This window comes from Calidris pugnax, unplaced genomic scaffold, assembly GCF_001431845.1.
Source record: "Calidris pugnax isolate Ruff unplaced genomic scaffold, ASM143184v1 scaffold28, whole genome shotgun sequence".
Lineage (NCBI taxonomy): Eukaryota > Metazoa > Chordata > Aves > Charadriiformes > Scolopacidae > Calidris > Calidris pugnax.
Window position 1 is genome coordinate 17,653,553 of NW_015090842.1, and position 27,123 is coordinate 17,680,675.

At 36.4% G+C, this 27,123-nt stretch overlaps 1 protein-coding gene across 3 annotated transcripts in view; it reads left to right on the forward strand.

Moving 5' to 3' along the window:
- Positions 1-27,123, forward strand: part of FTO (fat mass and obesity associated) — a 266,969-nt gene that overhangs the window by 29,233 nt on the left and 210,613 nt on the right. For 2 of the 3 annotated variants that reach the window (XM_014942098.1, XM_014942097.1), the window contains exon 1: positions 25,451-26,105. In XM_014942098.1, the coding sequence (XP_014797584.1) occupies positions 25,511-26,105 (595 nt within the window). In that variant the 5' untranslated portion in view covers positions 25,451-25,510. Of the gene's footprint in view, positions 1-16,235; positions 16,314-21,655; positions 22,317-25,450; positions 26,106-27,123 lie in introns of those variants that run through there. The other variant, XM_014942099.1, reaches the window with a different exon arrangement.

Here is a 27,123-nt window from a genome sequence, read left to right on the forward strand (position 1 = left end):
TTTCTCATATGTTCACTTTCTTGTAATAGCAAAGGAGAACATATACTCCAATTTTATATTTTGTTGTTTTAAGTGATCACTGAGGTTGTTTTTTGTTTTGATTTAGTATTTTGTGGCCGAGATAATTCCTTGGAAGTAGATACTGGAAACTTTTGTTTTATTTTTTTTTTGCTTAGGATTCTTGCACTGCTTACTGCTTTTGTTGGAAAGTTGCTTAGCAATTAGTTTCTTAGAGGTGGCTTCAACACGGGTAGCCATCCAGCGTTTGTAGGTAATCAGCATCCTTGAGGATATGACTGATCGTGAATGGGGACTATCTAAGGCATATGACGAGTTGAGCATCGGTCAATCAAGCGTTTCTTGAGGTATAAGAGCAAATGCATTTTTCCATCTTTTAAGGAAAAGAATCTTGGTCAATCAAGTGTTTCTTGAGGTATAAGAGCATTTTTCCATCTTTTAAGGAAAAGAATCTTAATCCTATGGAGTAAACAGTTGGTATACTGCAAGGGGGGGGAAATGTGATATTCCTGTAAATATGTGTATGATATGTTTTACGAAAGGAATGTGACAGAAATTTAATGTGACATGTTCTCTTCTTGGATGAGTTTTACTTTGAGGTAAAAAAGTTTTGCAGGTGATAGCTGTTCTGAGAAGCATTCCTCTGTGGCTGTAAAACTGTTGTGGGCTGCAGAGCTAGAATGTTGACAACTGGATGCTAGTGGATGTGAGTAGAGATGTTTTGAATGGGGATTGAACCCAAGTGTGGGTTCATTCCACTGTCTAAAACTTGCCCCATATTCCTTGTTTGCTTCTTGGATGTCAAGAATTGGAAATTATTTAGCATCTAACTTGGAGATTGCATCTGGAATCTAGTATAGTGGCATACCACTGGCTTTCAGAAGGCTGCGTATGTCAGGATCCTTAAGAAAAGATACCTGTTTTGGAGCAGAAGATCTACATGTATTTCTGCAGTTAGCTAGTAGTTTGGGATCTCTTTTGGATGAAAACTTCTAACGTGCTCATCATGAGTTGCTCTAGTTTAAATCTTCTTTCTTTCTAACACAACTGCTGGTAGACAGTATTCTTGTGAAAGCAATAAAATATGACATTCTTAAAAGCTTGGAAAATAGTAATATAATTCAGTGATCATCAAACTTGGGACTTTTTTTATCACTACAGTAATCGGGGAGTTGCAGTTGGGTTTTGCTGTTTGTACTGCCTTCTTTCCCTTGTGGACTCTACAGTTCCCTGACTGTTACACCATTGTTCCTTGCTTTGCATCAGCGCACCTTTGCTCCAGGTTCCCCATTGAAGCTTTCCAACATGTGATAGCAGTGGAAATACTCCGGGAATACTTGCTTTGAAGCTGGAAATAGAATCTGAGAAGCCAGGAGTAGAATTCCATATGACATATAAGGAACAAGATTATCTTCCTTTTTTATTTTCTATTTAATTCATAAGGTTGTGTTGTCTTAGTCTAACCATCAAGGTGAGAATTTTAGTTTGAGAATCTTCTTTCATTGCACATCATTTCAGTGTGGGTTTTTTTGATGCAGATACATAAATAAAGAATTTTCTGCGTTCATCATATAATCTTCAAGGTCCAGACCCTGTAATAGTCAGGACATGAGCACATGCAAAACCTTGCACAAACCTTATGTTTTGATTTCACCGAGTTTGGGGTAGGGAAATTAGTTTAGACAAACTCTTTCTGCAAGTGTAGCTCTGTTGCAGCCCATATAATGTTGTCATGAGCAAAGTTTTAAAAGCCATTATTCCTCCTCTTCATTCTTCCCCTTCACACTTATCCTTGCTGCTTCAGAATTTGGAGAAATAATTTTTAAAGCAATCTTTCTTTAAAATTTGTGACAGAGGTTTTATTTCAATAAAATTGGTAGACAACTGTGCTGGTATTCAATAGCCACGTTAATTTATATTCAGCATAAAATATATTTCAGCCTCTTCCCAGCTTTTCTTGGGCTAGGTTGCGCTGCAAACCTAAAAATTCACCTGCGGTACTGATCTGCAGTACTAACCAGCAGGATAATGGAGATGTGAAATGGCTGTAATCTCCATTAGAGTGATAACAAATACAGTGACAGAAGTAAACAAAGTGTGAAAATGCAAACAAGGAATGAATGAGTGAAGTTTACAGCCTCTAAAACACTGTCTTAAGCTGTGAAAGTACTCCAGATAATAATAATAATTATAACAAATTTCATTCAAGCAGGGGGAGAAAAAACATTTTGAAAATACTTAAGTTGATGGAATATTTTCCCAAAATCAATTTCATAAAATATCCAAGGGGTCTAACCCTTCTTGTGTATAGTATAATATATCCCTGCTTTAGTATAGTATATCCCTGCTTCAAAATATATGGGGATTTGTCCCTTCCTGCAAGGCTTTTCTCTCTTTTTTTTTTTTTGTGACTGTAAGAGCAGGCTGTAATAAAAACATATGTAATGCTTTATCAGCTATTTAAGGAAGCGTAATTTAGTTATAAAAAAAGGGGAGGAGTTTGTCTCATCATGACCTCTCTTTGTCTGTCTTTTCTTGGCAGAGAGTGAGGCTTCTCTTCCGTACTGTGCGGACTCTGCACTTGAGCTGAATTAGCTTTTGAACTTTTCATGTACTATAAATCTTAAGAGACAATAAAGTTAAAGTGCACGTCACTAGGTGGCACTGAAACATCGTTGTATGCCAAGTACAGTCTTGAGCTCTTCATCTGCGCTGCTAGAGCTGCCTGGATTTGTAAGTGTCAGGGAAATTGTTTTATTGTTAAAGGGCATAGTGTAATATATTCATCTCCATCCAAGGCAGCCATTTAATGCCCTGAAACATGCCCTCTCACAGCTCTGGCCTGTTGACTATGCTTATTTGGTGTAATAATTAGCAGAATTTCTCACTAACAGCGGTACTTACTAACACCTCACATTTTCCTCTGTTTTTGTACGTGATGGATTGTGCATTCTATGAATAAAGTTAAGCGGGTCACAGACTAAGCCCTGTACAACACAGCTATTTTCTGCACAATAGTTTTGAATAGATATATATTAACTCCTTTTTAATCCCTGCGGTGTGTAATGTGAACAAATTTGAGCCTTTTTGTAATAGGCTATTGAAAACTTGTAAGCACAGAACAGCTAACTTGTCAACTTAAAGAACAAAAGAAATTGAAGGAGGAGCTATAGAAATTAGAGAACACTGTCTTTGAAACACGGCATGCTTTAGACCCCTCTTGTAATGCTTGATGAAGTTTGGTACAGATCGCTGTACTTTGTTCTAGAGGAACAATTCTCATGTGCGTGTTAAAGGTGATCTTTCTGCTGTCAGGATGTTCAAACAGTTACTCTGCTTAGTATGAAAAGAGAGGTGGGAAGGCTGAGTTAAACATCTCTTGCTTTTTTTTTTTTTTTTTTTTTTTTCTGGAAATGAGTATGTTGAAAATTGTTCTGATGGAAATAAAAAGAAAAGGTCATTGAATAAATGCTGTGGTAGGGTTCCCTGTCAGGTTTCTTTCCAAATGCAGTGGCAAGTATAGATAAAGTTAAGGGTTCCCAAAATTATTAGGTAAAGGTAGGCTTTTTTTTTAGTTAAACTTCTAAGTAAAAATCTAATGAAGTTAATATATTAATTCAAATAACAGTGATTTGAAGCATCTGTCATATGGAAGCTCAGCTCCACATGGAGACCATCAAACCTTTAAACTTCTAGTTTAGATAGGACTTGCAGCATATGTAGAGTTAAATGTTGGTCATAAGCTCTTGCAGTTGTCTGATTTTATTTAATTTTAAAATCTTCCCTTCCAGTAATTTTTTTTTTATCCTACATTGTTCGTTCTTTTTTCACTCAGCCCTTCTTGAATTCTAGTTACTGCTGAAGCAATTCCATTGTAGAAGGGGAAGTAATACAGCATGTTAAGCCAGCAAATAAGAACAAAGGTGGCTCTGGCAGCTTTCTCTTAATGTCAGTTCCTTGCCCTCAGCCTCCCTTATTAATGCATCTGAGCTGCTGTCACTCAGATGGTTTTAACACAGACATGCATACTAAGTGTCAAAAAGGGTGGCCTAGATTTTTGAATTTCAGGTTGAGAGTACCCCAACATGTAAAACCACTGTATCAAATTATAAAATGGTTGACTCAAGTCCTTGTAAACATTCTGAAGGAAATTCAATTTATTTATTCTTGTTATTGGCATTTGACCTAAGGAAGCAAGAGAGTTTAGAGTTTTAAGGTGTCTGCAATATTTTAATTTGGAGAGAGACTTCCCTATGCACAGAATTTTATGTTACTTCAGAACAGTCCATCTCTTTGTCAAGTTGAACTTCCATATAAAAATTATTTTGCATCTGTGTGAATGAATCTTTTGTAAAGGGTTTTAACTTCTCCTTGCCATCCCTCTTCCTTCCCTTGTACTAATTTACCTGTGGGCTTTGTGATGATGTTCTTATTTATAAGAAATATTTACATTTTAAATATTTACTTTAAAATACAGTCAGAGGCTTCTTGGTGCTACTTCTTTATCAGGTCATTTCATGGATTCAATTTTGAATGTTACCATCCAGTTGACTAAATAAGTCTGTATTTTTCCGATCAGCCTGGTAAAGCTTTCGTATCAGTTACGGATCAGTATGGCTGCCTCTCTTTGCATTTGTTTAGACAAAAAATCCAAACCATTCTAGAATAAGTTAGTATGCTTTTTAGGAATTGTTTGTTTATTAAATTTGGCAGTAGATATATACAATAGTGTAAGTCTAGGATTATATTTTTTTCAGCAGAAGAGAGCAAATAGAGAGAGTTGTGTTGAAATCTGGAATGGTCCTCTCTCTGCCAGCCTCTTTCTTTTTCATCTTCAGAAATCCAGCCAAAGAATGGCATGGAGAAAGGAAGAGATGACTTGTAAATAGGCTTGCCACTACTGTACTACTTCACATTCCCAAAGTACAGAGAGTGAGAGCAGCAGGACTGTCTAAACTCTTGGACCAGTTAGGAATATAAGTGTATGGGAAGAAAGGACAGATAGAAGTTTCCCTGAACAAATGTACACAGAAGACTTAAATTATTTTTGTACGTTTCCATTTTAGTCAAGTGGTGGTGCTCTGGAAAACTACACCTGATCATTGCAAAAAGTTAACAAGAAATAAGGTCTGTATATGCAAGTAATAAAAAGGAAAACTGGAAAAAAAACTTTGCAAGAGTTAGGATTGCTTTATTAAAACAGCATTATTTGAAAAAGTAACAGTTCTTAAGTTTGCTCAACAAATGTATTCTAAAGCAAAAAGTTGATCTGCGTTATGAAATTTGCCTTGGTTTGGCACAGAAGAAATGGCTTAAGAGATCTATTTCTTTCATAGCAGATCAGTGCTCTTTGTATTTTACCTCTTAGCATACCCTAAGCTTATTCTTTAAATTATGCAAAGTCAGTTTAAGAATAAAATGTGGGTGAAAGAAAATTGAGCAGTCTTTCCTTTAGCTGTGGTTCTTTAACTCTATGAGAGTACTGTAAATGTTCCAAGTACTGTGAAATACAGATCCTGACAAACTCATGTCTTGAGTTTGTATGAGTTGTGAGGCTGAAGAGAATTTCTAACACCAGCTTTAGGGATTCACTAAAATATATTCTTACAGAAGTTGACTAGTGTCTCCTGACCACTGGTGACTGGGAAAATGATGAATCAAAACCAAACTGAGGATAAGATGCATCGGACTTTCAATCAGTGTGGCTCTACTGCCTTGGGTTTATTTGGTTAGGCTCCATGTGCAGAACTTCTTAAGGAAATGTGGATGATTCATTGTAGTCTGCTGGTCTAAACCATTTGGGAACCACTGAACTAAAATGTATCATTTAGAAAAACATCTAAACTTGATGTAAAAAAGAATTCCCATGGTGGAGAATTAATCTGACACAGTGGTGATCTGCTCCAGTGGTTAATTATCCTTTCTTTTAAATTGTGCTCCCTGTTTCTGGTCTGAACTTGCCTAACCTTATTTCAGACCCTGAATTTTGCTAATCGTTGTCTGCCAACTTAAATGTTAAATGTTGGCTTTCTGTTCTCCATGTGGCTTATTCCAGAGGCTGTGAACAAAACAAAGCCTTCAAGCCAAACAAAATTAACTAAATTTGAATTGTTCACTTTGTCTGCATTGTTCACTATGAACTTTTTTCTTTAAATATTTTTTGTTACAAAAAAGCCCCTCTCCTTTCGGCAAGTCCCATATAGCAATATCCTTCTTGAATTTATATGCCAAAATTCAACAGTGTTGCATTAATAGTTTTCTTATTATGAAGTTGAGGCAAAACCTGCAGTTTATAGATTTTTCGAAGTGAGCGTTACCCTCATCTGACCAATGGCTTAGTTTATGCAAAATTAGGAAATTGTTAGAAATGCAAATAATGTCTGGGCATTTATTACAGACGTTACTCTTATAAATATGTAAAAAGTTACAAATTGCACTTTTTGCCGCTGAATAGCCTTGTACAAATCTTGATGAGCATGTTAAATTTATGTACATAATGTCATCTGTACTTTTTATGTCCTTGAAAATAGTTTGTAAAAAATGATGCAACTGTATTAACATTGTACTCCTGTGTAGCTTCAAAAATACCATCTCAGTGGTTGTGCTGTTATGGAAATACGTTGACAATTTGTATGACAGCAAATTTGTTGCAACCACGATAACAAATCAGTGATAGTTGCCTTGGAATTGTTTTGGGGAGAGGAGAGGGAATTGCACAAAGCTTCTGCTCAAAGGCTCCTCTAGCATGAGAAATGTTTGGAGGAAAATCTGTGTTTATCATGTCCTTGAAAAGGACAAATGGCAAAGATTGAAGAGCATAGACAGGAAGCAGGGTGCTGCTTCTGCAGTTGAACCTCAGGGGACCTGGGCTACCCCTTCCTTCTGTGTATTCTCTCTGCAGCGATGTTGTTAATTGTGGCATATACTCTCCAGAATTATCTCGTAAAAATACCTCCTTTAAAATCCATCGGCTCTGTGGCTGGTGAAATGTGACTAACACGAAAGAGAAGTGTTCCTGGGATACGTTTCCTTTTATCTGTAAGGCTTTCAACCGTCTGACTGTCTTGTCGTTCCGGAGTGAAGAATACAGTTAAATAATCTAATGTGATGGCTTGGAAGGCTGTAAAGGTCTTCAAATTTCACCAAGCTTGGAAGTACTTCTATACTTCCATAGTGCTTATTGTGCTAATAAAATCTCTGGAAAATAACTTAATTCTGTAAAAAAAATAAAATCAAGAGTCAACAATTTTGTAATGGCATAGGAAGATGTTCAAATCCTGTGTAATGGGCCTGACAGTTACAGTATGTGAAATTTAATGCTCTAGCTCCATATTGATCTTCCTTGTAGCCGATTGCATGGCACAAGCATTTGCACTTAGCGCCTGCTCTTTCTACATTAACACTATCCTCAGCAGTGTCATTAAGGGGACTTTGGAAACCACACTTGATGCTAAACTAAGTATATTAGGAAATCTCTCTATTTTTTTTCAAGTATCCATTTTATTTTCACTTTACTTCTGACTGTTGTTTCTTCTGGGTGATGTTTTAACACCTAAGGTCCCCCACCTCTCCCTTTTTGTTTTTTTTATGTATCTTTATTACTTTTACCTATTTAAAAAGATACAGACCAGAAATCCTGCTGTAGTATTTTCTGGAAATGATGAAAAGCTGCATTAAGGTCCCCCACCTCTCCCTTTTTGGTTTTTTTATGTATCTTTATTACTTTTGCCATTACCTATTAAAAAAGATACAGACCAGAAATCCTGCTCTAGTATTTTCTGGAAATGATGAAAAGCTGCAAGAAAATGAATTGCATCTTTGATCTTGCTGGTGGTTCTGGAGAAATATATTAGTATGGCCTGCTCGTATGTGTGTTTGGAAACTCTTTGTCTACATCTACAGAAGTTATAAGCCTGTGGCAAAGGTTTTGAATGTGCATCTCGAGCTGTGTCAGCCCTAGGGTTTCATTCTGGAGGTGCTCGATTTGGTGGCTGGTTGGTGGTCAGCGTGCTTACTCTTTTTTGCTACACTGATTAGATATTCTACCCCAGTGAAGGTTGTACAATTCCACATTGCAGACACATGATGCTTCTGAAAATGGTGTAGTGGTTCTTAATGATTCCTTCAGTTTCCTTCCCCCATTTGAAGATGAGCAGCACCATGTCAGTGTATTTCCCATTCCTAAGCATAGTACACAGCTCCTAAGGCTGTACAGCTCTAGTGCACTACCTTCTGTAGTAGACTTCAGGAGAAGTTCGGCAACATCACTAACTTCTTGGTGTCATTGGAACATGAGAGGTGTACAGACAGCAATACCAAATGTGTCCTTGCTTCAACATTAACCCTTGTTATAATCTAGTGGTTTATTTTACTTTTTGATTTTTTTTTAATCTGTATTGAATCTCTTCTCTGTTAAAGGATTGGCTTGGTTTATTTTACTTTTTGATTTTTTTAATCTTTATTGAATCTCTTCTCTGTTAAAGGATTGGCTCTTAGTATTTCAGAACTGGTCAAACCTACTTGGTGTCTTGTGACTGAGCAAGTAGGGGTATTTTTGGTACTTCATGCAGAATCGATTATTGAAGACAGTCACCAAGGTTTCTGTTTGCTGATTCTTTGGAGGTGGCCTGGTTAAGAACTACTGGATTAAGAAATCTGGTTTCTCGGCAACCATTGGTTCTTTCTCAGTGAAACTGCAAGCAACATCACTAACTTCTTAGTGTCATTGGAACGTGAGAGGTGTACAGACAGCAATGCCAAATGTGTCCTTGCTTCAACATTAACCCTTGTTATAATCTATTGGTTTATTTTACTTTTTGATTTTTTTAATCTTTATTGAATCTCTTCTCTGTTAAAGGATTGGCTCTTAGTATTTCAGAACTGGTCAAACCTACTTGGTGTCTTGTGACTGAGCAAGTAGGGGTATTTTTGGTACTTCATGCAGAATCGATTATTGAAGACAGTCACCAAGGTTTCTGTTTGCTGATTCTTTGGAGGTGGCCTGGTTAAGAACTACTGGATTAAGAAATCTGGTTTCTCGGCAACCATTGGTTCTTTCTCAGTGAAACTGCAAAGAGTGGCATGCAGAAATGCCCCAGTGCCCTTATCTGGGCCAAACATGTTGATCTAAAAGTATCCATTGTTATAAACATTTTCTTAGGTGCACGTATGCTTGTGTTGGTATGTATAAGAAGGAAACTGGAGATCTGACCAAAGCTCAATCATTATTTTTAAGTAAAGTTTGCATGTTCTTACTTCTCACCTAACACAGCCAATCCATTTACCAACTGGTACCTGCTGGAAGAGGGTGCACAAATGATAGGGGGAACAAGAAATGGATGATGGTGTCAAGATGCTTGCAGTGACAGTAAAAGTTTATTGGCAGGTATACTGAGAGGCTATGGGGCATTTTGTCAGCAAAAAGGGGCTCTGTGTGAACAATTTATCATTTCAGATTTTTATTTTGATTACTTAAAGTGCTAATCCGTGTGTGACAAACCTGCACTCAGCTGGGTGAGAAAATTACCAGTTCTGTTCCATTAACAGCCACTGGCCAAAAGAACAATGTTCCTGTAGGTTAAAACAACAATTAAGGGGCCCTTAACATGGCAAGGTGGGGAGAGAGGGGGGATACTGGTAGCAAAGACATTTTTCACACATTGCTGAGCTGCTTTGATGCATAAATTAACTCTTGGTTTGGTTACATCAGTCGAGTACGTTGTGCATATGCATGACTGCCTGCCTGTGTGTGTGAACCGAAATCTGGGGCTGTTGATTTATGAGAAAGGGTAAGAGAGGTTGAAATTAGTAAGCGAAGCCAAGCAGTAGGTTTGCAGGAAAGAATCTCAAACAGTCTTTTAGGGAGCTGATAGGTTACGAGTGCAGGTGTTAGACCTGAGGTCTTTGCATTACAGTAGATTGTTCATTATCTAAGTTTTTTCATGACTAGATCATTTGAACTGCATCCTGCTACTTCTGGAACTGCACTGATTGGTTCAGTGCGAGAGCAAGATGCACAATGGTTATAGTAAATAACCAGCATACTTTATTGAAGTATTGTTAGGAAATTGGTTTATTAGCTACTTAATATTGTTAGAGAGTCATAGATAATTTTAATATGATTTTATATATTATTATAATAGTGTAATAGATAATGCAATATTTTTTTCCTTAATATCAAAATTGTTTTGGCATATAGTATTGTGGGGGTAGAGGGATAAGCTGTAATATGCAAAGTATGGTACAGTATGATGGTATGTCTGCTGGTATTTCTGACGTGCTGGATTACAGAAAGAATGTAGCACAGATGAGGCTGTTGGTAAGACTTGGGTGTAATGGAGGGTAACCTGGGAATATACCATTTTCATGTGAGGAAATGGTGCTGTAAAATTGGCCAGTCCCTTAAGATCTTTTCATGAGTGGAGTTTACAGAAATAATTTGAAGAAAAAAAATTCTGAAATCTAATATATGTGATAATGGAGAAATAAAAACTGTAATAGTGCATTTAGAATGTATTTTTTATTACTCTAGGTTCACTTCTGACATAACTGGTTTTAGTGAGCCACTTGAATGATCTTGGTTGCTATGAAGTTTTAATAGCTAACACTTGGAAAGCCTTGTAGTTTACACAAATGTCAACTTCAAAATCCTGTTCCTGCCTTAAGAAACAATCACAGATTTCATGTGATTTTTTTTTTTTAAATTTTATTTTTAAAAACCTATGAAAGAATGTTAGTAGGCAAGGTTATGGAAGTTCCTGTAAAGCGATGGCTTTCTTCTAGATGGGGTCCTAGTGTTGTGTCACAAAATTTTTACTATAAAAAATATATAATCTTCCTCCTTTATAAAGGCATTGAGCTCTCACTTCAGAGCACTAGCCCTATTCATGCATGACTTGAAAGAAATCCACTTTTTATTATAGTTGATTAAAAAAAAAAAAGACGAAAAGAGAAACACAGGCCCTAATACACATTCTTATGTGGGAAAAGCTAATATAAAGGAGGGATTTTTGGAAAACCAAAGGTTTGCGTCTGAACTTGTGATTCAGCTCTTTCTCTCATGACAGTATGCATTCTCAGAGTGCCTTGCTAAGCCAGATAGCCTTTTGAAAAACAAAAGACTGTTGGGAAAAATGGTATTGGAGATGGAAATGATACTTACGCTTTGAATCAAGGCCCTTTTTTTAGGAGCTGCCCCAGAAATTTCTGCAAATACACTGAAAAAAACCCAAACTTGAGTCTGTGTCTTACTAGTTCTGGCCCTGAGTCAGTATTCTCAAAAGTGTAAAAACTGCTGCAGGGAGTTAGCAAAACATTTTAGGACAAAAAAAATAAGGGGGAGGAATGTTTTAAGAACTTGTAATGAGAAGAGTTAAGGCAGAAGGGCTTTTGTAGGCTGTGAGTGGAGATGCTGTCTCAAAGCCACAGGCCTTCCTTGTGCACTCTCACCTCCAGCGGTGTGTTGTTCCCTCCTTTAGCCCCAGTAAGATTGTCAGATTTAAACATGAGGTAATTAAAATTCAGCCTAGGTAAAATGTTCAGCCTTCTTTTACCTCTCTTTGCTGTAAGGTTGCTGGGGGTGGAGGGGAGTAAAAATGAGGAGTGTTTTCAGTCTTTGCTTTATTTAAAAAAAAATAAATTAATCATTGACCCGATGAAATAAAGGCAACATCAGCTGGAACTTTAGGTCACTGTAACATAAGTCAGGTAGTGAATCAGAAAATTCAATTATTTTGCAGGGAAGAGCGTATATGAGTACGTGGAACTGTTTTACTGGTTGTGTTTTCTCTGCATCAGGCAAGCACCAGCTGGCCTGAAGGGTGGGTTGAAGAGTCCAACCAGTTCTCAGCCATCTGCAGAGTATTGAAAATGACTGTTCCTTAGTGTGATGTGTGTGTCAAGTGTCTGTAAATAATAAAAATCTAAGAATTGTTAAAATAGGAAGTGAAATGCAATGGTGAGATATTCTGTTTTTGTTTGAATTGTCATCGTTTATGTATCTTTTCCATTGCATGATTCATCTTTTGCTTCTTTTCTGCATAATGCTGCTTGTAAGGTGAAAATAAGTAATCAATGGCTGAAAAATGGTTGCTTGCGTCCCCGCAGAGGTTGGGAATGAAAATAAGTAATCAATGGCGGAAAAAAGGTTGCTTGCGTCCCCGCAGAGGTTGGGAATGTGCATGTCAGACATGTCAAAGTACCCTCTTTTCTGAAAAAAAAATCTTTTTTTTTTTTTTTTTTTTTGGAATAATGAGATGGGCTTTTCCAGAATAGTGAGTAACAGTCATGGGTTTAGGCAGTCTACTAGTTTGAATAAAATACATATTTTAACTGTTCATCAGTGAGTTCTTGTTGTTTAACTGAAAACTAACATTCTTAAACGTTTCATAGGCACTGTTTGTATCTGACCATGTCTTGGTCTTTGGTGACTGACTTTTTAAACCTGTATGGTATGCTGCTCCAGGTCCAGAGGGATTACTTAGTGTAGTGAAGTTTTCCACAAATTCAGGAGAAATGCATGGCAGCAAACAGGGTTATCTTTTTAGAGGTGAGTATCGCTTGCATTGACTTAAGTCTCCCTGTGTGAACAAACGCAATTTCTTTAATAATTTCTTCTGTGTGTTTTATGAGAAGTACTGGGGGAAAACCCCAAACTTTTGCATCTTAATGTTTTCAGTGTTTTGATGTGTTAGAAATTGTTGTGAAATTGCAGCCTTAAATTTGTTGTCAGAGCTAATTTCAATAATATTTCAATATGATTTCAATAAAATTAGTTTTTGTAATACATTGTTTCAGCCAGGGCAATGATCTGAAAACTGGAAAATGGCTACTACCTTCGGACTTGTTTGATGGTGAAACGAAGTGGAAGCTCTATGTTTGAAACACTGAGGTCTTTGCAAGCCTTTGTAGCGTAGATAGTGAACTTTTGTCTTACAATTAAGAGACAAACTAAACCTTTTGATAGTGGTATTGGCACCCTGCAGAGCAATATGTCAGCTGCAAAAGTTTTTACACTGTCATGCTCCTTGGCCAAAAAATGTCATTAAGTGTTATCTTTCTTTCCCTTATACCACTTAATTTGAAAATAACAAACCATGTGCATGTAACATAACTGCATTTTAGCCTGTGACTTTGATGTGCATTAGCTGCGTTTCCATTGCTTCTCCTGCTCAGTAACATATGAATTACTTCTATTGACACGAAGAAACTTAGAAAAAATAAAAATTGTGTGTATAGTGATTGAGAGATTCCAATAATTACTACCTACTTGCTGAATTGTAGAGCCAACTATCTCATTAATAAACCTGTTTGTTACTAAAAAATGAGCAGAGATTGTTAAAGTCCACAAGAAGTTCATCAGAGACTTTAAAATTGGGCATTAGTACTTCTGGTATTCACTCCAGTTATCAGAGTTAGATATAATAGATTCATTACCACTCACAGCAACCTACAAAATAAGAAGTTTTTGGATATTTTCTCCTTTCTGAAAACCCGAATTCAATACTTAACAAGGTTTCCTGAGCAGGGCACAGTGCATGATGGCATTATAGGGATGGTTTTCACATATTGGTATTGCTAATATATATTTATTATAGGGATGGTGCATATAAGATTGTTTTTCACATATTGGTATTGCTAATATATATTTAAAGTGCAAGAAGTATTACTAGTACCTCAATTAACTGTTACACTCTTAATAATTTTTACAATGTAAAAAGCAGATTTAGAAAAATTCTGTTTACCTTTACATGATACCTTCATGTAAAGGCAATTTTTTTATTTCGGGGTTTACCTGTTGGAAGAGCCTATAAGCAGTGCTTAAGTACCAGTGCTTAGACTTACACACCAGCCAGCTGGTATAGCCAGATCTTCAGGTGCTTAGACACCAGCCAGCTGGTATAGCCAGATCTTCAGGTTTTCTCTACTTTTTGGAGGTATTTGTGAGTAGCTTGATGTTTTTGACATCTGCGAGACAGCTTCTTGCATAAGAGCTGAGCAGCCTGTTATACCACCCAGCTGTGTGTATTAGTCTGTACCTCAGGCTGAAGAGGGGCACTTAGCCAGATCTGACAATCAGATGGGAACTAGTACTACCCATACACAGGAGTGCATTTTAATGTTGTGTGCTTTTTGCCAAGAGGCTGGTACTTGACAAAGAAATTGTCAGAATCTCTCTTCTTCCCACCTCTTCTTTTCTTCCCATAGATGTGTGTCCATGTTGAAATGTATGATTTTCTTCCTGCAGTTTAATAAGGTTTCTCTTACAGATAACAAAGCCAATCTAATGTTTTCGGTGATTTCACCTAATAAAATTATAGCAAGTTTTTTGTCACAGAGAAGTGTTACTCTTCTACAATATGCAGCAAATTAGCATGTCGTTTTTTGCGACCTTAATCTAAAGTTACATTACACTCAGTTTCACCAATGACTTCATGTCAACACACCAACAGCCTGTCCCCAAAGAAAACTAGAGACCTAAGGAATTTACATTGCTAGTTCATAAATTTTTGTGCTGCTCTTCTCAGTCTAGTTAAGAGTCAGTGATCAGCAGAGTGTGAGTGTGGAGATGAGTAAGTGAGAGCTGCCTGCTCTGATTTTAGTTCAACTGATCTTTTAGCGGTAAACCTTAAAATCTTCTGCACTTCCTCAAGGTTTTAAGCTTCTTTTTTCGTGCTTAAAATTGAATAAATAAAATTCACTGTCACAGAATAAAATACACAGTAACACTTTTCGTAGTTGAGCTTTCCTTGTTTATGTGTTTGCTATAAGCCAGGAGTTAGTTACTACATGTGCTATTTCTTTCTTCATTTTTTAAATAGGATTGCCAGAATAGGGATTATCTCTTTTGCCCTGTGTATGCAACCAAAAAAGATTATGAAAAGGGGAATTTACAAGAAAAAAAGTTTGGTTTTTTTTTTTAACAACGAATTCTCTTTTTTGTGGAATAATCAATTTGCAGTGACATCTATGTGATGAAATATGTAGTTGTTCCTATATAACTTGGTTTTATGAAAGTGTTAGTGATACCCTATTTTAACTTATTCTGTGTTTTCCTTTGTTGTATGCCCTTATTGTTCTTTTAAAAACTGTATTCTATTTCCATCTGGTCTTGCTCTTACAACATAAAAGTGTTGAGCGAGGTGCAGTTGCAATTATTTCTTGTGATAGTGTTTATGTAGTTGAAAATATTGCTATAAAAATGAGAATTTGAATCCTGTTATCTGCAATATATCAAGAATTATGGCAGATGTAGTTTTATGATCTTTGAGTTGCATTTTTATTAGAAAATATTTATTAATGATCAAAGTTTGTAAAGAAACCATCCTTGCAAGCTAAAAGAAGAAAAAAATAAAGGAAGCAGTGTATTAATTTTCTAGGCCAATACTTCCACTGGTATCAATTTTTACACTGTTGTTAATCTGCACTTATGTTGAATCAGTGTTGAATAAGACTGTGGGTAGCTAAACGTGAATGCACTTGTCATGGATTGGGATTGTTTGATTCAAAAAATCTGATGGCCTGTTTCAAGCTTCCCTTGTGCTTTAGATGTACAACTAATTGTATAATGCATACAAAGATTCTGTTTTAATTTTACCTGGAAAATACAATTTGGGGAAAATCAGGCTTTTATTTTAGCAATTTCTTGGTGGTCCTGTTGGCTGAGTGGAGCCATCTCCATTGGTGGAGATTCACTCAGTCTTAAAGAGAAGTAAAGAGGGAGTTAGGAGAAGAAGGGGGACAGAGAAAACCTGTTCTTCAGTCAGCTGGTTCTTAGCGCACTCCCAACATCGCGGCAGATTTGTGGCTGTCTGCTGGCATGGCAGGTCTTGAGTATGGCATTTGAATTAACAAATTGAAGTAGAACATAAAAAGAAATGGGAAATTAGTATCAAGCTACAAAGTAGGTATAGTTCTGAAGAACATCAGACCAAGATGGATTTTCATGAACGTAATAAGGAGTGATTACCTAAAGAAAAATTTGGAAGGAAAAATGTCCGTGTGCTCTTAAACAACCTTACCTGAATTACAGCTTTGTAAGTGGAAAAGCTCCACTGATTTTTGCATCTATTTTTCCTTATTTAATTTTCGAGAATTGAAAGTAGTAAGGGAAATAATTGCACGTTTGTGTCTTTTTAATACAACTAGTTTTATACTTGGCTATTTTTATCTTGGTTTTTAGTCTAATTTTCTGCTTCAATTTTGTCCCTCCAAAACAGAAAAAAAAGCTTCTTGAAGAACTTGGAGAGAATAGACTTCCATATGTGACACCAGCCGATGCTGATTTCCATCAATTGGTAATGTACTTTAACTGTACTTGATTTCAACTAAAATGACTGTTTGCACTGAGCAACAAATAAATCTTTCTTCAAAGAGATACTGTGAAATCTGATGTGAGGAAGGTATCCTGATGGCTGATAATGTCCTTTCAGGTGGTGCTAAGTAAGACCTCTAGAATTCAGGTATTCAAAACTGAAAACTCTGTGACCTTCATTTATTTGTAGGATTTAGCCCCGAGTATCAATACCCGAGTACCAGGTAACACATGTAGCAATGAATTGGAATTTCTTATGCTTTGTTAAAATAAAATACGTCTCAACATTCTTTTAAGGTTTTTTGGGGTTTGTTTGTTTGGTTTTTTTCCCCTGACTTGTGATAAGAACTATTCTTTATATCTCAGGTTTGGCAAAATAGGGAAAATATTAACATTGAAATTTGAAATGTTTTCACTTAATTCTACTTTCAAACAGTAAGAAACCCTTCAGACTGCTTACAAAACAAACTGTGAAAACTGGAATGCATGCCTCAGATGAGACCAAATCAAAGTGAAAACAGGCCCAGTAGCCACATGAGTAGTAATAAACCAAATAAGTGTATGGAAGAGTATCATGAAATTGGTAGAATATTCTGCATCTATCTTGGATCTTTCTAGGTCAGCTACAAAACACATGGCAAGAATTGTAGGTTCGGTCAGATCAAATGAGAACACGGTAAGATGAAAAGCACAAGAAAGAATCTCGTAGTTTGAACAGCTACAGTGAGCACGCTTACACTACAGGCATGTCACCTTCCTTGTATTGACATATGGCTCAAAGATGTATATGGTAGCATAAAAACAGGTCTGACTCTTTCCTTGCAAGGATAAATTTCTCTTTTGCAGGACTCCAAGGCCAAGAAAAGTAGTCTTACAGTGCTGAAGGTAGCATAAATAAGCTCGATTGGCATCTTTAACAGCTGTAAGGATAATATAACATGAAAACATGTAACTCCCTGCTAACCATAAAAGCACTTCTGTGTGTAAAGGCAAGTCACATGTAGAAGAGCTTAACAGAATGATTTTTATTTTTTTTCTTTACAAAAAAACCAACCCCAAGCACATTCTTCTCAGTCTTAAACTAATGTTCAAGAAGTTCCTTCCCCCTTTTAAGACTTTGGTAGCTTACTGTTTTCTATTCCCATCCCCTTCTGTTTGTTCTCTCCTTTTATATCTTGCTGCCAAGAGCTGCTATGTCCAGCATCTCTTTTTTTTTTTTTCCCATCTTTGTAATTCAACAGTATCGTGGAGCTGCCGTGAAAAGAGAAGATGGAGCCAAGGTTGCCCAAGTAGCATCTCATTTGCTCGGTATTATAAACCCATAAATACAGGAGATAATGGGAACAGGATAAGCAGTTAAATCAATCAGACCTGTTCGTGCCTTAATAGAGTTTAGATACATTCATTTTGAATCATATAGAATTATACTTTTTGTGAAGTGTTTATGTGCATGCTAGGTTTTTTTAAGTGTATGTATAATGATAAGCATCACCTTTTAGCTTCTTACGGTGGTTATGAAAGGTTACTTTAATCACAGCTGTAGATATTACAAGTCCCATGATGCCTAAATGTATTACAGATGGAGAGGAAAAGAAGAGCAAGAAGACAGCAAATTGGCGAAATAAAATCTCACATACAGTTTAGTTTTAGAGTCTGCCTTTCCTGGAGAGAGCTGCCTTACTTCTTTAAGGATCCTCCCCTTATAAATTAGTATCCTTTGAATTTGTTGGAAAGGTTAGATAGGATGCAAGTGAAAAACTACAGAATCCTGTCAGGTATGGAAATGTACAGTCTGAACAAAACTAAGAAATTCCATCACAACAAAAGCTTCACTGACATCCTCTTTCAACGCGTTTTGCCTGATGAAGGAGTTTAGAAATAGGCTCCAAACCATAGGCTGAAAAAATGTAAGGTTTAAAGCCAGTCATGAACAAGAAAAAGTCTGTTAGCAAGGCAATTGACAAATCTCTGAAGTATAAACTACCACCTCATGATGGAAGTGGCAGTTTCCTTATCAAGGGTCCTTATTGTTGACTTCTAACTTTATTCTATCACTTGAGTCATCCTGTAGGGTGAGTCTCTGTGTTGAGTACCACCATTAGAAAAAAGAGCATGTGTGTATTTAACATGAAATGTGTAATACTCCTATGAAATATTGAGCATCAAATGGGCATTTTTTTTTTCTCCTGTGTTTGTGAGTAACATACCTGCTTCTTTCAGAGCAAGCAGCGAATCGCCCTTTAAATACTTGCTGTCAGAGGTACAGCACAGAGTACATGATTACTCCCCTCCCCATCCCCCCAAAACAAGGTGGTGTCCAGTGCGAACAGTGTTCTGATGCCTTAATGCTTTCCTTATGTGGGCTGTGGGGCAGTGACTAGGGGGGGAGATTTAAAGAAGACCAAACTTTTTACTAGGGGGGAGATTTAAAGAAGACCAAACTTTTTTCATGTGATGTGTCAGAAATGTGTTTCTACTTCCTGATTTCTTCTGAGATATCAGTGTGTGTTGGTTTTGGGTTATTTTTTAAAGGTAAAATCCTAAGTATACTGTATAAAACTTCATGATAAAATAGTTGTTAAGCACGTAATCTTTAAAGCACAGCCCAAAGGTAATGTGCCTTTGACTTGGCTGGCAATAAAATGTGGAAGACATTACCTCTCTGGTTCAGGAGGGGAATGCGATGTTGTTACCTTTGTAAAATCTGTGTGCTTCCTTTCTAGGGCATGTTTTCAGGCATTTAGTTGTTTTACATTGTATTGTTATTTCCCTTCTTCTGTTTGTAGTAATTGTTGGCAATTTCATGTGTGTGATTCATGTCAGATATTCAATATGTTAAGTGGTTTAAAATATGTAGTAACAATGACATTTTGAAATATGCCAGAATAGAGTATGTCATGTGGTAATTGGTTAATCTGACCCGAGTTAGTCCAATACAGAGAATTATTTAAAGGAATACTGGGATACTCCTATAGAACTGTTAATGCTTGTTCTTGTCTACATATCATTTGCATAATGAAACAAATCATGCAGTAATAACCTTTAGATGTTCTGTCATGATTAAGTATGTTTGTGAAAGAATACTTCTGATTCCCATCAACCTATACCCACACATCTGACTGTAACCTATAGCTGTAAATCCTTAGCATTTGCAGTTACTGACTTCACTAATTATTCTTTATAAGGATTTTTTCACCATACTGTTCAAAGCCTGAGATAGACAGCGCTGATTGGAACGAAGGGGAGCATTCGGGGCCTCTAAAGGAATCCTTTCAGGCTTGTGGCAAGCTCAGGCAAATTGTGTTTATCAAGCTTGCATTCAATTCTTTTAATGAAAGCTGGGATCCAGTATTCTGTGCTGGGGATTGTAGAGGGACCTTCAAATAGATATCTGGGACTATTTTCAAGATTTGGTGTTTAAGGGTAAGCACGTAAATAGTGTTGTCAGAAACTATTATTATCTGTAGATACTGGTACAGAGTTTTTTCCCCTCTCTAGGAATCTAGTTTTTGGAAACTATAAGAAAGTGTGAAGAAAGGGAGTTAGCTTCACTGTAAAAATTCACTAGATACCGTGGCAAGGTCTATACGTAAACTAAGATTTATTATGTGTAATCATTGTTTTTAAAATAGACTTCCTTTTATATTCCCCCTTTTGGTAGAAACAAATGATCCTATAAAGCCACCTTTTCAGTGTTGTAAGATAACAATGTGTTATGATGCAAAAGTCTAACTGTTTTCATGCGGTAGAAAATGTGCATACTGCCTGGTTTGTATTTTTCAAAGGCACCTCTTCTGGATTTTAAAATTAATTTCCTGGAAAGCAGGTTCAAATCTGACTTGGAAGTAGGTAGTACTGGTAAAGTGGTTTTGAGTTGCACCAGAAGGAGCCCACAGCTGGATTGTAGGACAGTGTGGTGCTTTTTTGCTTGTGGCTTTTACTTGTTTTTTTAAAAGCACTTTGAGCATAAACTGTTATGTTAGTAAAAGTTTTGATAGATCAGTTTTGTCCATCCATGTGCTCTTGCCCCATTGCCTAATTCCTTCTGATTTCAGTTGACCTTTATGTTTTTTCCCCACAACGCCATTTGTGTTTACCTTTTGCCCAGACTAGTGACTACCTTCTGGACAAAAGGAAATAGGTTGTGAGTCGTTTTAAGCTTCACACATGCTAATTGACACCTGATAAGCTCACATCACAGCCTTTCACTTACTAAGGACGCTAGTTTACATCTGTTTCTTTTATTTATTTATTAATTTTAATGAAATACATAGGAACTTGGTCTATTTAAGAACTTACTCTCTACTCTTTGTCCACTGTGCCAAACAGTCCCAGTAGTAGTTAAAGCAGGTTTACAGGCAGCCAATAAGAGGTGTGATTATATGATACTCACTTCCTTAGAAAACCAGGTTAACAAAATAAAGTTATCCAAGCCTTCCTGGGGTGGGAAGCAGTGTTTGGGACACAAAGCAAGATACTGCCGATTAGCGGCATCATCCCTTCCTGGAAGCTGTTGCCTCCACAAACTGCTGGACTCTGGACTCCAGCTGATACCAGAGCTGGTGTGGTCAGAAGAGGATATCAGGAAAAAGTGTAAAAAAGGTATTATAGGTGGGGAGATGCTGGGGGGATAGGATAGGTTTGGATTTTATTCTTAATTTTTTTATCTAAAAGGGGAACTTTTATATAAAATAGGAGAGTTAACTGGCATGCATTGAGGAATATGAAAATAGAAAGGACCGGTATGTCAAAGACTATTTTGAAAAATAAAGGTGAAGTGCAGCAGAATGTTGGTCTTTTTTGAAAATTTACATTTTCATTTTGTTATCTTTACCCTAAAAACTGTTATATAAAACTATATCAGTTTACTGTGTAGCCCTCTAGAATTCTGTACATCAGAATGAGACAGAGCGGTCTTTGCAACCATCGCAAAAAGAGGAGTCACTTTGTTACTGCTTGATATTCCATTGTTTGTATACTTAAAGGTAGCCTTATCTACAGATTTATCAGGGGAGCTTATATGTTCTATTGAGTTCTGCCAGAATTCTCAGATTTATTTATTTAGAGATTTGACCTGGTGATACTCTCTGGTCACAGGCCACTGTACATATCCACAGTTTGTGCAATATATTGAAATATGAAAAGAAAGTAACAAATATTGGCATTTATTTCTTCACCATATTCTAGACTCATGCTTGATAGCATATCAACTTAGCCTTGTCTGTTCTTGAGTATATGAAATACTTTGGTTCATGTAAAAAGAATAATTCTTTTGATGGTTTTGTTTGTTTGTTTTTGTTTTTTGTGTTTTTTTTTTTCCTTTAGTGGAAGACCAAATATTCCAAGCTGATTTTTGGAAAATCTGACACGATACCTGAAGAACTCCATGAAATGGTACAAGAAGGCTTTCTGACCTTGCGAAAACATGAATGTTTCTTTCAAGATCTTGTAAGAATCAAAGGAAAAGATTTTGTTACCCCAGTGTCTCGTATATTAATTGGAAAGCCAGGATGCACTTACAAGTACTTGAACACAAGATTATTTACAGTTCCTTGGCCTACTGAAGGTTATGATATAAATTATTGCAGTCCTGAAATACATGATGCTTGTAAAGCATTAATCAGACTTAATGACTACTTGCATATTGAAGCAGTCAAGGCATTGCAAGGACAAAATCTGTTTGAGACCAAAGAAATTAAAGATACTGCTGTCATAGATAGAGAACAAAATTTTGCTACTTCTCCTACGGAGAAAGGGTCTGTTTCAGAAGATCAAAGCAGTTGTTGTGTACCAGAGGATGACTACATAAGTCTCAAGAGCAGAACATCTTATAACTTGACTCTGTTAAATTATATGGATCCCCTGCAAATGCTGTACTTGAAACAAGAACCTTATTTTGGAATGGGGAACATGGCAGTGAGCTGGCACCACGACGAGAATCTGGTTGAAAGGTCAACGGTTGCCGTGTACAGTTACAGCTGTGAAGGTGAGTGATGGGAGGTATGAGTTGACTAGTGATATAAATATCTTAAATCCCTGAAGCTTTTTTATGTTTCCTTGTGGTATGTACATAAGCACACCTGCATGCTAGTCTAGAGTTGTCACGTGCTTCTGAATGTGTTGTTGTATTTAAGCCTTATCTTTGTTTCTACTAAAACCTGTAGAAAATATACCTGTGTTTACTGCAGCTGGCTTATCAGTCATTCTTTAAGTAGATTTAAAAATTGGTACGATTTTCATGTGATGTGTCAGAAATGTGTTTCTACTTCCTGATTTCTTCTGAGATATCAGTGTGTGTTGGTTTTGGGTTATTTTTTAAAGGTAAAATCCTAAGTATACTGTATAAAACTTCATGATAAAATAGTTGTTAAGCACGTAATCTTTAAAGCACAGCCCAAAGGTAATGTGCCTTTGACTTGGCTGGCAATAAAATGTGGAAGACATTACCTCTCTGGTTCAGGAGGGGAATGCGATGTTGTTACCTTTGTAAAATCTGTGTGCTTCCTTTCTAGGGCATGTTTTCAGGCATTTAGTTGTTTTACATTGTATTGTTATTTCCCTCCTTCTGTTTGTAGTAATTGTTGGCAATTTCATGTGTGTGATTCATGTCAGATATTCAATATGTTAAGTGGTTTAAAATATGTAGTAACAATGACATTTTGAAATATGCCAGAATAGAGTATGTCATGTGGTAATTGGTTAATCTGACCCGAGTTAGTCCAATACAGAGAATTATTTAAAGGAATACTGGGATACTCCTATAGAACTGTTAATGCTTGTTCTTGTCTACATATCATTTGCATAATGAAACAAATCATGCAGTAATAACCTTTAGATGTTCTGTCATGATTAAGTATGTTTGTGAAAGAATACTTCTGATTCCCATCAACCTATACCCACACATCTGACTGTAACCTATAGCTGTAAATCCTTAGCATTTGCAGTTACTGACTTCACTAATTATTCTTTATAAGGATTTTTTCACCATACTGTTCAAAGCCTGAGATAGACAGCACTGATTGGAACGAAGGGGAGCATTTGGGGCCTCTAAAGGAATCCTTTCAGGCTTGTGGCAAGCTCAGGCAAATTGTGTTTATCAAGCTTGCATTCAATTCTTTTAATGAAAGCTGGGATCCAGTATTCTGTGCTGGGGATTGTAGAGGGACCTTCAAATAGATATCTGGGACTATTTTCAAGATTTGGTGTTTAAGGGTAAGCACGTAAATAGTGTTGTCAGAAACTATTATTATCTGTAGATACTGGTACAGAGTTTTTTCCCCTCTCTAGGAATCTAGTTTTTGGAAACTATAAGAAAGTGTGAAGAAAGGGAGTTAGCTTCACTGTAAAAATTCACTAGATACCGTGGCAAGGTCTATACGTAAACTAAGATTTATTATGTGTAATCATTGTTTTTAAAATAGACTTCCTTTTATATTCCCCCTTTTGGTAGAAACAAATGATCCTATAAAGCCACCTTTTCAGTGTTGTAAGATAACAATGTGTTATGATGCAAAAGTCTAACTGTTTTCATGCGGTAGAAAATGTGCATACTGCCTGGTTTGTATTTTTCAAAGGCACCTCTTCTGGATTTTAAAATTAATTTCCTGGAAAGCAGGTTCAAATCTGACTTGGAAGTAGGTAGTACTGGTAAAGTGGTTTTGAGTTGCACCAGAAGGAGCCCACAGCTGGATTGTAGGACAGTGTGGTGCTTTTTTGCTTGTGGCTTTTACTTGTTTTTTTAAAAGCACTTTGAGCATAAACTGTTATGTTAGTAAAAGTTTTGATAGATCAGTTTTGTCCATCCATGTGCTCTTGCCCCATTGCCTAATTCCTTCTGATTTCAGTTGACCTTTATGTTTTTTCCCCACAACGCCATTTGTGTTTACCTTTTGCCCAGACTAGTGACTACCTTCTGGACAAAAGGAAATAGGTTGTGAGTCGTTTTAAGCTTCACACATGCTAATTGACACCTGATAAGCTCACATCACAGCCTTTCACTTACTAAGGACGCTAGTTTACATCTGTTTCTTTTATTTATTTATTAATTTTAATGAAATACATAGGAACTTGGTCTATTTAAGAACTTACTCTCTACTCTTTGTCCACTGTGCCAAACAGTCCCAGTAGTAGTTAAAGCAGGTTTACAGGCAGCCAATAAGAGGTGTGATTATATGATACTCACTTCCTTAGAAAACCAGGTTAACAAAATAAAGTTATCCAAGCCTTCCTGGGGAGGGAAGCAGTGTTTGGGACACAAAGCAAGATACTGCCGATTAGCAGCATCATCCCTTCCTGGAAGCTGTTGCCTCCACAAACTGCTGGACTCTGGACTCCAGCTGATACCAGAGCTGGTGTGGTCAGAAGAGGATATCAGGAAAAAGTGTAAAAAAGGTATTATAGGTGGGGAGATGCTGGGGGGATAGGATAGGTTTGGATTTTATTCTTAATTTTTTTATCTAAAAGGGGAACTTTTATATAAAATAGGAGAGTTAACTGGCATGCATTGAGGAATATGAAAATAGAAAGGACTGGTATGTCAAAGACTATTTTGAAAAATAAAGGTGAAGTGCAGCAGAATGTTGGTCTTTTTTGAAAATTTACATTTTCATTTTGTTATCTTTACCCTAAAAACTGTTATATAAAACTATATCAGTTTACTGTGTAGCCCTCTAGAATTCTGTACATCAGAATGAGACAGAGCGGTCTTTGCAACCATCGCAAAAAGAGGAGTCACTTTGTTACTGCTTTATATTCCATTGTTTGTATACTTAAAGGTAGCCTTATCTACAGATTTATCAGGGGAGCTTATTTGTTCTATTGAGTTCTGCCAGAATTCTCAGATTTATTTATTTAGAGATTTGACCTGGTGATACTCTCTGGTCACAGGCCACTGTACATATCCACAGTTTGTGCAATATATTGAAATATGAAAAGAAAGTAACAAATATTGGCATTTATTTCTTCACCATATTCTAGACTCATGCTTGATAGCATATCAACTTAGCCTTGTCTGTTCTTGAGTATATGAAATACTTTGGTTCATGTAAAAAGAATAATTCTTTTGATGGTTTTGTTTGTTTGTTTTTGTTTTTTGTGTTTTTTTTTTTCCTTTAGTGGAAGACCAAATATTCCAAGCTGATTTTTGGAAAATCTGACACGATACCTGAAGAACTCCATGAAATGGTACAAGAAGGCTTTCTGACCTTGCGAAAACATGAATGTTTCTTTCAAGATCTTGTAAGAATCAAAGGAAAAGATTTTGTTACCCCAGTGTCTCGTATATTAATTGGAAAGCCAGGATGCACTTACAAGTACTTGAACACAAGATTATTTACAGTTCCTTGGCCTACTGAAGGTTATGATATAAATTATTGCAGTCCTGAAATACATGATGCTTGTAAAGCATTAATCAGACTTAATGACTACTTGCATATTGAAGCAGTCAAGGCATTGCAAGGACAAAATCTGTTTGAGACCAAAGAAATTAAAGATACTGCTGTCATAGATAGAGAACAAAATTTTGCTACTTCTCCTACGGAGAAAGGGTCTGTTTCAGAAGATCAAAGCAGTTGTTGTGTACCAGAGGATGACTACATAAGTCTCAAGAGCAGAACATCTTATAACTTGACTCTGTTAAATTATATGGATCCCCTGCAAATGCTGTACTTGAAACAAGAACCTTATTTTGGAATGGGGAACATGGCAGTGAGCTGGCACCACGACGAGAATCTGGTTGAAAGGTCAACGGTTGCCGTGTACAGTTACAGCTGTGAAGGTGAGTGATGGGAGGTATGAGTTGACTAGTGATATAAATATCTTAAATCCCTGAAGCTTTTTTATGTTTCCTTGTGGTATGTACATAAGCACACCTGCATGCTAGTCTAGAGTTGTCACGTGCTTCTGAATGTGTTGTTGTATTTAAGCCTTATCTTTGTTTCTACTAAAACCTGTAGAAAATATACCTGTGTTTACTGCAGCTGGCTTATCAGTCATTCTTTAAGTAGATTTAAAAATTGGTACGATTAGCTTCCTGACTAAGAGCCAGGAAATCAAAATCTGTCAAATACCTATTTCAAGTTAATGCATGTGCATATTTTCTATTCTGTAAAATGTTTCATTGTAGTTGAGATCACTATCTTCATTGTGTAATTTATCCTATACAGACTTGCTTCTGCTTTATGCTGATTTTACTACTCTCCTTTCTTTGGGAAGATCAATTTAGGTTGGTTTTGTATAAAAGCATTACTGTATTTCCTTGGAAGTATATATATTTTGTCTAGGCTTGCTGTAGCACTAGTGCATGTTTTGCAGAGGACTTGCCAACATTTCTATAGTTGGAAAGGGTGGAAGTTTGTCATTAAAAGACTTGTTGCCTGACAGGCTTTGCAGACTACTGGTTATTTAATGCAGTATTAGGGGGAAAATTGTGTCGTTGAAGAGTCATTAAATAATTTCATTTTTAGTTTAAAGTATCTTTCCCATCTTAATCTTTATTTTATAAAGACATGAAGACTTTTATTTATTTTTTCCTAACAATTTTTGAATAAAGCCTTGGCTTTTTTTTAATGGCTTCCAGTTTTGTAAACATAAGACTAGAATTTAGACACTTAATTTGAATTTGCAAATGCTCCCTTATGTTTTATAATTCAGAACTGATTTTTAGTCCTTCCAAAAATCCTTTGATGTTTGCTTCCAAACATGGGAAGAATTCACGATGACTTTGGTAGGTTTTGGCTAAAGATGGTGATGTAAAAATAAGAGTTTATACTTTCATTTGCATTCTTTTCTTAGTT